This window comes from Humulus lupulus, chromosome 5, assembly GCF_963169125.1.
Source record: "Humulus lupulus chromosome 5, drHumLupu1.1, whole genome shotgun sequence".
Taxonomy (NCBI): domain Eukaryota; kingdom Viridiplantae; phylum Streptophyta; class Magnoliopsida; order Rosales; family Cannabaceae; genus Humulus; species Humulus lupulus.
The window spans coordinates 229,415,003-229,430,198 of NC_084797.1; the positions used below are offsets into that span (position 1 = coordinate 229,415,003).

Consider the following 15,196-nt stretch of genomic DNA (forward strand, 5'->3'; position numbering starts at 1 on the left):
GGTCGAACTCTGCGCGGTCCGCATCTGCCTAAGAAACCGCTTTGCTCAGAGTCTCCCGAGCCTGGGCCATCTCCCTGGCCAGGGCCTCCTTGGCGGCCTCCCTTTGATTTACGACCGCCTCTAGCTCCAGCTGGAGCATCTCCATTTTCATGGCCGCCTCGGCCACCAGTTCAGCATTTCGGTGGGACAGCAGAGCGTCCTGGAACAAAGCACAGTTAGAAGAATCCTTACAAACGAATAAAAAGGGGGAAGAAAAAGACACGAAGTAAACTTACTGCGGTGGCCTGATGGCGGAGAGCCTGGGAGATGAACAACATGTCCGGGTTGGCGATGGTGGCATACCGCTTGAGTTGGAGGTTAGACATGGTGTTCCCTACCTGGTCCAACAGGTCCGCCGCAAAAGGGGTCGTGTCCTGCCCTAGCTTAGGGCGAAAGCCCTTCTCGGCAGCTGGCCGATCCACGATCGGCTGGGGCACGCTAAAATTCGCCGGGTGCTCAGCGAACTCAACCTAATGACGAATCGTCAGGGCCATGTACGTCTCATCTCTCCTGTCCCGGCCACTTTCCCAGGTCCGAGAAATTAGCCGGGACTGCTCGTCCCGCAAGACGGCTTCCCCCTCGTTGGGTAGTGTCGGATGTATGGGGAGGGCTGGTAATGTGGGAATCTCCTTCGCGATGAGGCGGCTTTCCCCGTGCGACTCACCGGCTGAGCCAGCCTGCCTCGTCCGGGGCCTCTTTTTCCCGGTGTCGACCTCCGCAGCGCCCAGGTTCAAGGCCCTCTTCCTGGAACTCCTTCTTACCGCAGGTTCTAGCTCCAAATCGATCACCAAGGGTTGGGCAAGGCCGGGGATGGCAGTCGGGTCCACAGACATGACAGGGACCGCAACAATTGCACCCTCGTCGGGTTGAGGTTCCGCCTCTGGGTCTCCTTGTTGAAGGAAGGGTCCGGGCCCGGCGCCTCTGGATTCTTCTTGGCAGCCTTTTTGGCTGCGACCTTGGCCGCCCTCGCAGCCCAGGCTTCGAGGAGTTGAATCATCTCGTCCATGGGGGTAGACATGTCAGAGTCTCCTGCACAAACGCAAGTGAAAAGGAGTTAGTACAATTAAACAGGAAAATCGAAATCAAAACTAACAGTGACCCGGGACGAACCCTCATCTAAGCCCCGGGCGTGACTCAACTCATCTAACGCGAAAGAGTAGACTCGATCCCCCATGACGTCCAGGTTCAAGAAATTCCCATACTGAAGGAACCCGAACAAAAACATGAGAGCTTCCGAGCCTACGGGAACGGGAGACGAAGGTCTCATCACCCCGTCAGCCCCGAACGCGGGGCCTCGAAGTGCTAACCTATCCCTAGCTAAGTCCCCAACTTGGGGAGCATAAGTTAAGATCAAAGGTGAGTTACCTCGCCATGATACGCTAGCCCCGGGGGTACCCGTGTTCGGCAATGCCTCCTCGAAGAGGACTTCCATCTCCTCTGAAGTGGCCACCTCCGTCTGGGCCAAGTCCCTCTACCGCTTGGCCGCGTCCGCTCGCGCCGCAGTCTCCACCTCCGCGATATGCTCCAGGGCCAGCTGCTCCTTGATGACGACAATATTTTCGCACTGAATTCCGCGAAGGTTCGGGACAACAATATTCTGGTGGGCCGCGAGCATCCCGACCAGTCAGAGGTTGTCCGTGTTGACGTAGCCTCCTACGTCGAGGTCTTCTGGGCTCAGCCCGGAGTAAAACCTCCTCCGGTCCAAGATGAATTGGATGAGAGGAGTCTGGGCAAAAGGTCCTGCCACCTGAAGTAACATGATGAGAAACAAAAAGAAAAAGAAAAACTGGCCAGCTAAGGGTCGGGGAAGCACTTACCCACTCGCTGGAAGTCCAGCAGCAGCGTGGGGTTCTTCTCCACGAGGAACCTAGACGTCATGAACCAGTAATGCCGGACGTCCGTGGGATGCTTCTAGGAGCTTGTGGGAGCGGGGTAGCTACCTCGCGGCTTCAGCCTATAGAAGCCATCCAAGGTCTTGTCCTTGGCATTGACCTGCGGTTCCATCTTGTAGAAATACAAGATTTCCGCGGGGGTCGGCTCCGCGATCTCCTTCGCGGCGTAGAAGACACGCCATCCCGCAAGCACTCGGTAGGCTTGGGGCAGAAGCTGGAAGGGTGCGATTCCCACGTATGTCAGGAACCGCACGAAGTAGTTGTGAAGCGGGAGTGTGGCACCCGCACTGATGTGGCCAGCGCTCCAGGCCCCGAACCCTTCCACGAAAGTATGCGCCTGCTCCTCTATCCTGGCTAGGCAGTTATGGAAGAGACCGGGAGTGGACTCTATGCCCAGGTGCTTCTCCAGGACGTACATCATCCGGTAGTTTCGAAACAGATTCGGCACCGTGTCCATCTCCCAACTGTTGCCTTTGGGGGTCCGGGACCCGAGGAGGGCGACGAGGGCCCTGTTGACGTCCTCCTCCGAATGAAGGGTGACGCCCAACATCATGGCTAATGATCTGGGAACAAAGAAAAGAAACCAAGCAGTCAATACCAAAACCCAAGAAAGTCGGTCAATACAGACTGCTTGGAGTCCCCTCCGGATCAGGTCCGGGTTCACCAGAGAACCGCGAGACCCAGATCGGGAATGAAAAATGGGCTACTAAATAGGCTCCACCGTCTGTCCAGGAAGCATCCAGACCCGGAGCAACCCGGACCAGGCGGCCTTCCTAGCACTATTCCTAAGCGCAAGCAAGTTCTAACAGCCTAAGCATATGAACAAAAGGACAGCCTACGTTAATGTATTTACCAAGAAGAAAGACAGAAAGACTTGCAATGAATAGCTGGTCGTGAAAGATGGTGGTTGTCCGACGATAAGGACGACAGAATCTCGTTCTTGAACTGGTGAAGGCGGTTCAGCAACTCGTCGATAGGGCAGGCCCAGGACGTGCGCTCAGGTGGAGGTGCAGACATTGGGACTGTTGGAAAAAGGCGACGGCGCAGAGTGAGCAGGCGGTGAAAGATGTCGTCGGCGAGATCGGACATAAACAGATCCTCAGTTCTTGAAATGGCTTGTATGTGTAAAAGTTTCAAATAAATGTCTGAGGAGTATTTATAGAGATCCAAATCTTGGTCTCTGATCCAGCGGATAGAAATTCCCCCATCGGACGGTCCAAAATCGTGCAGCGGCATTAATGAGCACTCAAGAGCTGGATCCTCACCATTTCAATCCAACATCCCAGGAGAGGTGAATTTTAAAGGTCGCCCCATCCTACGGTCCACCTCAGTGCAGAAGCATTAATGAAAGACCCCCGTGCGGATGGGACGCTTCGGAATCCATGCAGACGCACTAGCCTAGGCCTAGCGACCCTTGAGGTGGTTAGGTGACCTTTTGAGGTCAAGTGCCATCGTGGCAGCAGTCGCTTGGCGACACATGTATCCCTCACCACGAAGCGGGACTTCAGTAAACGGACCCGGACATTGGTAAATGGTCCGGGCTCCGCGTGCGCCCAGCGTCACTGCCCTTTGCCACGGGCCCACGATTCTAAGCAGGAACTGGGAAGGCAACCGTGGAGTATCCGGGAGCAAGGCAAGCCTCCACCTCGCAGACCCAAGCGAAGGCTTGGGGGGTAAATGTTGTCCCCATTTCCGGCCTTGGGCTCGGGATGGTGATCCAGGCCCACAGTCTGGGCAATTGGATTTGGGCCCAGCCCAGGCCCGCTTAGCAGGGGAATGACCGGGAACGACGGCCCAAGTGTGGGTCCAGACCCGGACGGTGTCCAGGAAAGATGATCCAGGACAATAGAGAGAACTGGAGAAATGACCTCTCTTCGACTTGTATACAGTTACTCTGTTAAAAGATAGAGAGAAACTCCATTGTAAAAGACTTTCCAAGCTCTAATACAACTGTCTCGTGGACTAAGGCTCATTAACACCCCCAACCACGTAAAAATCTTGTTTATATCTTCTAAATTCCATATCATTAATCTTGCTTACTTTTCATTAATATAGTTTCCGAAAATCTCGGTAAACAATTGTATAAGCCTCAGGTGCTTTAATCTAGGAAAACCATCTTTATCAAGATCATGAACAACATTGGTGACATCCACTAATCTCTCTAGTGATAAATATTGAGACCTTTTAACCAATGATTTTAGTCCAGAGGCATTTTTTTCACTCATATTTGAGAGATTGAGCTGCAACCACCTTGGAAATTCATTATACCTGCTGTATTCACCACCCCCAATAGATACTTGGTATCTCTCCAAATTTTCACTAAACAACTTCTCAGGCAAAATATTTTCACTTTGTAGGGACAAATATAAAATTGTCAGCAGTTGCAAACTCTTTATCTCAATAAGACTAACATTTCTTCTTTCTTTCTTTCATACTGCCCTCTTCAGTCTCCCATTCCAAAAACTTTTCTGCCAGATAGAGCTCTTCCATTTGTGTCAAATTTGAAATGACATTAGGCTCAATGACTCTTAAACCATAACATCCTTGTAGATCTAGCAGTTGCAAATGCCGCAATTGTCCTATTTTTTTCAGCAACAACCTAATGGAAAGAGACTAAGAGAGATCAAGAACTTTTAAATTCTTTAATTCACCAATCATGGCTATGTCTATCAGAGAATAACCACGTAGACATAATTTTTGGAGATTTTGAAGGAAGTGAAAGGATGATGGTAATGATTCTAGTCTTGTATTACCCATAACCAAAGCTTCAAGTTTCTTAATTTGTTCAAAAAAGTCGTCTGGAATTGATTTCAAAGAAAAACTAGAAAGAAGAAGCAACTCTAAGCAGGGACATTCCAATGTTTTAGGAAGATTTTCATAATCATCATAGCCAAGAAAGGAAATTGCTTTAGATGATTTATGTCTTTCATGGGCAACAAATTCCTCATACATAGTAGCACTAGTAATGTTATTCATCCTATGCTCATCTTCATTTGCAATTACTATGCAAACATCACGAATAACATCATGCATCTTCACATAACTTTTACTTTTACCATCCAACAACAGACAATGAGATTTCAATTTATCAACCAATGAATTCACCCTATTTCTTGCTTCTTTTACTATGTTGACGCCTTGAAGCAAGCGACAACCCACACTGTATCTCATCAGGTCTTCCACTCGTATTTGTGCATCTTCTTTATGTAAAGCACAAAGCAATAACAATGATTTGGCCTTCTTCTCATGAATTCCAAGAAAATCGTAACTCAACCTAATACTCAAGTAGACTTTCTTATCCATTCCCTCGATCACTATGAAGCCCGAACTCCGTAGTCGATGCAATGCATCCTGCCATATGGACAATTCCATATTGCATTTGAAAGCATGTGCCATTGTAGCAATGGAAACTGGTAGGCCCGCACATTTGGCAACAATTTGGCGTGCCAAAGATTTGTAATATGCATTTTCAACTATTTCTCCAATGATTTTCTTAAACAAACTTGTAGCTTCTAGTGGGTGTAAAACTTCAAGTAAGAACACATTACTCTCAGCAATACCCATGGAGCTGTGTAAAACATGTCGAGTTCTAGAGATTAGTAGCATCTGGCACTCGTCGTGGATTCCAATTTCTTTTAGATTGAGTTCCTTCCAAATATCGTCAAGAATTAACAGAATCTTATTTTCTGGCTTTAATCGTTGTTGAAGAAGTGTTGCTCGCTTTCCCTTAGTGTTATCTGTTTCGCCAAACTTTAGCTCAAGCATGTCAGCAATATGTTGTTGAATCTCTTTTATATTGGGTGTTTGGGAAACAGTTGTCTTAACCACCTTACTAAATAACATCTCTTTCTCAGCATGTCTAGCAATTTCATTAGCAAGCATAGTTTTGCAATTTCCAGCCATTCCATGCAGACCTATTCTGCTTCTATTAGTATCCCTTACAGCTTCCATTATGTTCTCTAGAATTTCCTTCCTTGACTCAAAAGTCTCGTAGTCTTTGGGTTCTGTGAAGCAACTTTCTAGCTGACCGCGATAAGAAATTTGTTTCCGGTCAAATTTATTTCTGTTCACTTCGCATACTACGATTGACGTCTTATTTGCTTTCCTACTCCGTTGATGTCGTGTCACCAAATGAAAAACAGACCCACAAGAAGAACATAGAGCCTTTGCATGGCCTTCGTCATCGTTAAGAAACGTGTGAGCCTCTTCAGAGATTTCATCAACTCTCTTTAGCCATGTTTCAACCTCAGCAATGATTTCTTCACAATTATTCTTGGCTCCATCAACATGATGTTGCAATCCATCCTTGGCATCCTTCAAATCTTGCATTTGTTTTTTGAGCTTATCGACATTGGTTGTGTAGCGAAACAGATAACCCAACCATCGACCCACTGGTTCCACTGTATACTCTTGCTATTTTGGCTGCAACTGAAATAACAATGTCCATGCTAGCAATTGCCTTGTACTACTTTAATGCTGAATTAAGTTCAATAACAACAACAACAACAAATTATTACAATAATATGATATATATATATTAACAAACTGAAAAAATAGAGCAGAACCAGCTCTTTCAATTAGTTGCAACACCACCTTTCTTTTTCTTTTCTATGTTTAGAACAGTAATGGGCAAATGAATTTTGAGAAAATTCAGAATTTAAAAAGAAGTAGCCAAAGTAGGAATATTTTTTTACCAACTGAGCACAGTGCAGCTGAAAACTAAAGAAAAGTCCTGATGCTTCTTCGTCTTCTTTTAATCGGAAAAGTTGACAATTTAATTGAGTTTGAGTTTGATCTGCAAAAAGTAAGGATAAGACTAAACTTAAGTAAAAGTATTTGATTTAACAAATGAGGAACAGCTTCAGTAAAGACTAGTTTTTTTTAGTGCAAGGAAGAGAGAGAATGGAATAAAAAATGATTGGAATTAGAGGAAGAAGTTGGGTGAGACTTGAGAGGAAGAAGATGAGAACTCTCAAAATCTCAGAAAATTCAGAAGAAAAAAAATTAAAATATCTAAGCAAAGTAGGATTTTTTCTTTTTACCAACAGAGCAGAGAAAACTAAAGCCAGAAGAAAAGTACTGATTTTTTTTCTTTCTTTTAAATCTGAAAAATTAAGAATAGTAGTTGAGAAGATGTAATTGAGTGCCCAAATTTGGTTTAAGCTTGATCTGCAAAAGGTAACAATAAGATTAAACCTTAAGTATTTGTTTTAACAAATTAAGAGCAAATAAGAAAATGAGCATAGAGAATATTGTACCTGACTTCAAATCGCAACTTAATCAACAGAGGATTTTTTATTTTATTTTTAAAGATCAATTCAAAGACTAGTGCTTTTTTTTATATTACAACGAAGAGAAAGAAAGAGAATGGAATAAAAAAACTATTGGAATTAAAATTACTGAAAACTCAAGTGGGAAGAGAAAGAAGTTAGGTGAGACTTCAATAATTCTCACCATTTTAATCAATAAAATAAATAAATTATATGCCATCAATATTTAACTGAATAATATTTAATATATATTATATTATTACAGTCCAATAACTTATGAACCACATCACTTCACATCCTGTTTTTTATGAACCACACAAGGGCTCTTATCATAACTTTTTTTTTCCTTTTGAAATAACTTAAAAATAAATATATTTAATGAATTTGAATAAAATAAAATTATAAAAATTAATGAATATTTTATAATTGTCAAGTGTCATATTATTATGTCTATGTAACGCCCCAAACTCCAGGGACCGTTACGGTGTGCCTTATAAACAGTGTTAAACTCGCTAATCGAGTCATTTGGCCAAAATCATGTAACTAAGTATGATTAGCGGTTTAGGGATTAAAAATTTTGGTTAAGATATAACGTTTATTATATACATTGGGATCTCAAAAATATAATTTAAAGGTCTATTACAAGAAAAATATTTACAACAGGCCGATCTAAGCGGCAAAACAGGGTTTAACCCTAGTTCCTCTTTCAACCCTCGGCCGTGGCGGTCGAGCAGCCGCATATGTACACATCGTCACCTAAGCTCTCCAGCTCAAGGATGGTCCAGCTTTCTTTTGCCTTTACCTGCACCACATAGCACCCGTGAGCCGAAGCCCAGCAAGAAAACTTAATATGTTCATGAACAGTAATAACATGTCATCAAATCATAAGGCACACGCCTAGAAAATATAGCCCTAATCAAGCAGGCAAACAAATCCACGTAATGTTGAGTATAACACATCAACCAATGATTATAATAATCATCAAGGGCCTTTAACCCAAACAGAAGAGTGACAGTTGTAATAGTCACTGAGGTGGGTTCCGTTCCTAATAGCCATGTGACGATAGGGTCACCGGGGCTTTATAGATAAGTGATCATTTCACTAGCTTAAACAGGATAGGTGCATAATGACTAGTCACCAACATAACCTTTCTCATGACCATAGAGTCATAACCATGGAGTACTGCTCCCTAGCCATGTGACAAGCTGTCACCTAGGCCTTTGGCCCTGGCTCTGAGTAACTAGCTTAGACTATTCAAGCGCTTATAAGTTTCATCGACCTTAAGGTCGGTCCAGCATTAATGCCTTATAGTCATTCAATGCTGATATCGATTAGATCTAATCTTTAGTCGGCCCTGCATTCATGACGCTTATGCCGTTCTCCGCTCTTAGGTCCGAAGTACACGACCAGTGCCAACCTTGACTAGTCAGTGCCATACACAAGTAAGTAATTCCACCAAACATATATCATATGTCAAATATCTTAATACAAGGCATTCAACATGCTTACTCAATGATTACTAGCACAATTAGGATCATGCATAAACACAGAGGCTCAAGCTTTGAACAATATCATATTCAGTATACATAGCATGTCCTAATCACATGTTTCTCGTGCATTAGATTTAAACATCCAACATGCATCAAGAATAACCATGCATGTCACATATACACAGGGTGCAGTTTTCTTACCTCTGGTCGAGCGAGAATTAGAACAAGAACGACCCTTGAGAACGATCAATCCTTTAATCCCTTAGCGGTCACCTAGTCATAACCAAATAAAATTTCTGATTAATGAAAATCAACAAAGATAGGGTCTTGATCTAAACCCCACTCTCGGGACCCCGAAACGTACCCACGCGGTGAGTAGATTCGATCCCAGGCCTTAAGGATTGAAACCCCGAGCCAAAAACCCTTAAAAACACTCAAAACGGGATTCTGGAGAAACAGAGTAGCGCTGCTCAATAGTGCCCCAGCGCTATACTGAGAACCCCAAACTGCCCAAACAAATCCTGTGCAGCGCTATAGCGCCCTCTGATGGGCGCTGTAACGCTACCCCCAGCCAGATACTCCCCTGAAATCTCTTCATTCGACTCCTTCAATTCTAACTCGATTCCAATGCTTCCAAACCCCATTTTTGATGCCAAATGAACCAAAAAACCATCCTCACATGCCCCAAGCATCACAACCACAAGAACCCTAGCCAAAACTCCAATCAATTCCCAACTTTCCAACTCAAAAACCAGCTGAAACTTAACTAAGAAAATAGAGCAAAAGCAAGAGTTCTAATGGCTAAAAACTCACCTCAATCTCAGCAACACACCCTCTTCAATGGTGGAGCATAACCCTAGCTTATCCCGACTTGGTTCCTTGGCTTAGTTCCTCAAAAAGAGCTTGAAAATTCAAAGAGAAATGAGGGAGAAAACCATCGGGAGAGAAGGAGGAAATAACACTCTATTTTGGTAAGCTTCTACAGCCTTAATGGCTGATATAAATCCTTAAGGGTGAAAAGACCTAAATGCCCTCAAGTCTAAAATAAAACATTAACAGCCACCAAAGGCAAAATCGTCCTTTCGCACCTATTTCATTAATCATAATTAACACCCTCCAACTCTCGCTATTCTCGATGTTCTCAAACACCAACAAATTATATCCCATTACCATTTAATTCCCGGTAATGCTCTAATCATTAAAATCACCCCGAGACTTACCCCGAGCCCCGAACTTAACCCGTTATAACCAGACTGAACACTTGCATTTCATGATCGTCTCATGCCGAAAGGCTCGAACAAATCCACATATAATGTGGTACCATTCATAACTCACCCACATGCACAAAAATACACAATCACGCCCTCAACAGGCCAAATTACCAAAGTGCCCTTATAATTATAAATACACCCATATGCATGCATTTATCATCATATAATAATATAATTCACATAAACATGCATATGATCACTAAATAACATAATAAATCAATTATGGCCCTTTCGGCCTCCTAATCAAGGTCCTCAACCTTATTAGGAAAATCGGGACATTACAGTCTCGCTCAAATATAGTTGTATTTTTGTTTTACTGGAAAGACTTTGACTCCATTTTCTACTTTTTTGGGTATGTTTTGACATTGCAATATACTTTTCATATTGCTTTTCTCCTTGTGTTATTATTAATATTATTGTAAGAACTGATGTGGTTATTGTTATTATTACCTTAATATATACTGTTAGGAAAACATGGAATACAACTGTTAACTCATCATCATATATTACTGAATTAATGTATTTATTGGTTATATATGCAGATTAGATCGATATGTATAGAAGAATGAGATACCAAAACATATAAACTATAATATTAACATGTGAAGGTTTGCTAATGCCACTCTTATAGCTGTGTAGTTGTAGTGTCCCAGAATATTTACTTAACTAGCTAGATAGTAGTTAGTATTAGTTTGTAGTATGATAGATTCCGTGAATTTTGGTTCAAGCCGGGAATTAGTTGGAAACTCATAGCAATAATTATGGATTTTATAAGTTTAACCTATAGTTTAGAAGTATTAATTATAACATAAGGTTTCATTAATATTGCTGGTTCCAGAAATATATTTATTATAATCTAAGGTTTAGATAGAACCATTAAGAGCATGACACTTGTCATAATCATATTTATTAATGAATTAAGTATTTTGATGAATAGTTTTAATAAAAGAAAGATCTACAAGCTCTAGAATCTTCCAGAAACTGTTAGGATTGTATTGTGACTCAGACAAAGCTGTTTATCCAATTCAAAATATGCTGAAAAAGTGCAAATACGTGTTTTGTAACGCCCCGATTTCCCGAGACGTTACTTAGGGAGTCCATTTAAAAATAATAAACAATAAATACTTTAAGACACTAAGAGAAAATATTTATTTAAAATTTAAACAGACAATGAGATCTCATTATTTAAAAATAAAAATGTTGGACGCTAGGTTTAATAACAACAACATAAAGAAAATAATCGTTCAAGTCTGAAAATTTAAAAACATAACATTTATTTCTAAAAACATAAAATAACTGGAGCCCAGCCTCTAACATGTTCCGTCCATGCCTCGAGCCCGCACCACTCACTACTTTGCTTTGCCTTTACTTGCACACAGAGTACCCGTGAGCTAACGCCCAGTAAGAAGAGCTATGTAGGACATAACTCTCCAAACCAGAAAACATAAACTTTCAACCAAACATAAATAAACATCATAAGCATAATAATCATCGTGCGATATATAAACACCATATCACACTAACATAATGTGTGTTACACTCACACACATAAATACTAACAAGTCATGTTGATCGGACATGAAATGTAATCTGCCTTGCCTGTGTTGTACTCACACTCGACATTCCCACGATGGCACCTAGTCTAGCCTGCGCTGTACTCACACTCGGCCATTCCCTCGAGACATCGTTGCCCTGCCTGCGCTGTACTCACACTCGGCAGTTCTGTGGTGGCATCCTATTATCCTGAGTTATACACACCCAAGATAATTCCTGCAAGTGCTATACTCACACAAGCAGCTAAAATCTACTAGCACGCCTACTCTATCATCTAAGCATGTCTACTAACTAAAATCCCTAGCACTATCCTCATGTTAGTCAACCTAATGCAACAATTCAGGTCACAAATATAATTACATAACTAACAAATAAGAAAACAAGGTTGCACGCATAACGTACACCCTGTGCGCAGATGTCCACTCTTCTTACCTTAAACAATGTGTTTTCCGCTGACATGTCTCGAATCACTTGCTACGTCACCTCGATGACCGCTAGCTCCTAGACGTCCAATTACACAGCGAAAATTCAGGAAAAATAAAAATAGGCGTTAAGGTTTTATTTCAAAACCCTAATTGTCGAAATAATTTAACCATGAAATTTTAACGTGCATGGCACGTAAATTAAAATCATTTTTCACAAGGTTCAAAACCATCATGTCACATGCACAAACAATTCATAACGTATCGCATGAATTCATATATATACTTTTTATGTGAAAATTACCAAAATGCCCTTTAATATCACAATTACATAATAGATTCAATAATTTCTAAAGATTATCATATGACAACAAAAGTTAATAACCAACTTTCCAAAACCCTAAATAATAAGCAAAGACTCATACAAGACCAGAAAAATAATTTTTAATATTTATAAATTATTTTTCCTCAATTTCTCAAATAAAACCCAAATAATAAAAAATAAATACACAACCAGCCCAAAAATCAAACTAACATACAGAACTGTTTAAAAATCCAAAATAAACTTATAACAATTATTTTAGAATTTTCTGGGCAAAATAACTGTTTTTCTTAATTAATTTAATATAAAAAATAATTAATTAAAGAAAAATTCATAACTGATTAAAAATAGAATCTAACTATACAGATCGGCTTCTACACCCTACAGTAATACAGAAAAATTACCTAGGGTTCAGAACAGTAGCATTAATATTTTCTATATTTAAAATATAAAATAAGCCAAATAAATGAGGTAAATCACATAAATGATTCAAATTCAAAATAAAATTAAAGAGAGCCTTAGAATCTCATTTAAACTTACACAAAAATTCTCAGAATTTTTAGAATACTTTAAATCATTTTTCACATTTATTTTCTTAAATCACATATTTAAAAGCAAATAATTGAAGAAAATTATCAAATACGATCAAAACTTAAATCTGAACATACAAAACCATTCTAAATTATACATATATCATTGAAACATAAAATCATATATTTTCTTAACAATAAAAATATTTTTCATAATTAATCTTTATTTAAACTTTAATAAATCATAATAATTCAAAGAAAAATCAGAAAAATAACAAACCAATTAGAAAATGCTCTAAAATTAATGTACTAATTTTTAAGATTGAAAAACCGAAAAAAAAAACACCTCAGGAAATACCCAGATCGGGTTCGCCGAAGCTCTCGCCGGAGTTGTCATCTTCTTCGGCGCCGGCGAGGTTGTTTCTTTCGTTTCCAGTAGTCCAAAACGACCCTAAGACACAAAGAATCACGCCACATCTGCCTTGGTCAAAGTCTTCTTCTCCAACGCCAGTGTACCGCCAACAATGGAGTTCAAAATTGGTTTTTCTTGCTCTAGACCATTTCAGCCTGTTTCTTCACATCAAAACCGATTCTTGGAGTCCCCTAAGCTTGTTTGTCACCAACCACACAAACCATACGCTCTTGAACACACTTAAATCCAAAATTATCCAAGAATATGCCTTTTCTTGGATAAAAATAGTGAATCACAATCTGAGGCTTTATAAATGTATTTCCCACATTCAAAATGTTTATTTCCTCCCCTAGAATGATTCTACAACGTTCATTACTGCCCAGATTTTTCCCAAGTGCAAGATCTAAAAAATTTCTTCTCTTTTAAAAAAAAAATGATAACTACTCTCTCTCTCTCTTCGATCATTTGCTTCCCTAACTATTTCCACGATTTCTTTACTTCAGATTATCATGGTAACACGTTTTAGAATAGGTTTAGAAAAGAAGTTAGCGTTTGAAGTGGTAAGATCCTCTTTTCAAGGAATTCTTTATTTTAAAAATAAATAAATAAACTAAAGTTCCTCAACTGATATCATCAGTTAAAATTGGAAAATTTGACCAATTTTATGAATATTTAATCATATTAAAACAGAAAAAATAAAGTCTCTAAAATGCCCCTTGAACCAATCCCAAACTTGAGGGTATTATGGTCTTTTCGCAAATTCAAATATTTAATATTATGGCAAACCAAAAATTACACATAATATGATAAAATAATTTCAAGCATATTATTATTAATATTATGCTCATAATAATAATAATAATAATAATAATTTTTAATTAAATAAATAACTTAACCCGAGCCGTTATTTATTCACTTGACATTATTGTTGTGATTCCACAAAAACTCAAACATGAGAAACCATGAATTTTATTTCCATTGGAAGTCATACATATCCAATATTCCATTAAAGGAAAAGAAAAAAAATGACAAGGATGCACACAGTGGGAAAATTACGAAATTGCCCTTCCGGGAAAACGGATATTACATGTTTGATATATCAACGTATGCCGATATATCGCAGCTATAGGGGCCAATATATCACCTACGGGAGATACAGAAAACACGTCGACTTTGCACGAACGGGGCTCAGAAATTTGGGGGAGGCGATATATGTTGGGGTTTTATGCCCTAATTAAAACTCAAATTCTTTGTAATCTCATTTTATTATCAATAAAAGAATAGAAATCATTTTTTGACTTGGTCAATCACTTTGCTCACATGTTTTATTTTCATGATTATTTGTTTAATATAAACTTCTATTAAATCCCGAGCATATAGCTAATCTTATTTATAGTGACGTTATCACAGTGGAATATAAATATGATTATATGTTCAAAATAAATTAGTCCTAAGATTAGTCAGTGCACAGGATTTACACTGACTTGTCAATCTACGATATGATCTACTTACACATTACAGTGTTATGTTCTTTCCAGAACATTAGCAAAGTAGATAAGATCGGATGTATTTGTTACATCGGACTGGACCGATATTGATAGTTGATAAGATAAGTAAACATACCATTATTATCTATTCTAGTCATATCATATAGTTGACCATAGGTCAATTCAATCTCAATTCTGAGTGGTTAGTATTCTAACTGATTGTATTATTTGAGTTCTTTGACTTGTTCGTTACCAGCTTACCCTACGGACTAGCCCATACTTACATCTTGGGAACTCGGTAGTATAATTGAGTGGGAGTGTTAATCATAGATATGAACATCTATAGCTTCTGATAAAGAAGTGAAACGATGATTTCCTTTTAGTTTGGTTCAAAGTGTTAAATGATAGAGATCTCATTTCAGTAATTAAATTAGTTTACTGAAATATCATTTGCAAGGAACTAAGTGTTTTAAGGATAAAATACAATGAGGGGTAAAACGGTATTTT

At 39.7% G+C, this 15,196-nt stretch overlaps 1 protein-coding gene across 1 annotated transcript; it reads right to left on the bottom strand.

The window, feature by feature from the left end:
- Positions 1-28: 28 nt before the first annotated feature.
- LOC133780040 (disease resistance protein At4g27190-like) lies at positions 29-7,339 on the bottom strand. Its single transcript, XM_062219924.1, has 10 exons — positions 7,190-7,339; positions 7,012-7,100; positions 6,626-6,726; positions 4,583-6,407; positions 4,396-4,510; positions 3,972-4,280; positions 2,348-2,494; positions 1,731-1,786; positions 896-1,068; positions 29-199 (listed from the first exon to the last, which is right to left on the bottom strand). The coding sequence occupies exons 4-10, from the start codon at positions 6,258-6,260 to the stop codon at positions 29-31; spliced, it is 2,649 nt and encodes an 882-aa protein (XP_062075908.1). The 5' UTR covers positions 6,261-6,407; positions 6,626-6,726; positions 7,012-7,100; positions 7,190-7,339.
- Between the last annotated feature and the right edge of the window lie 7,857 nt (positions 7,340-15,196).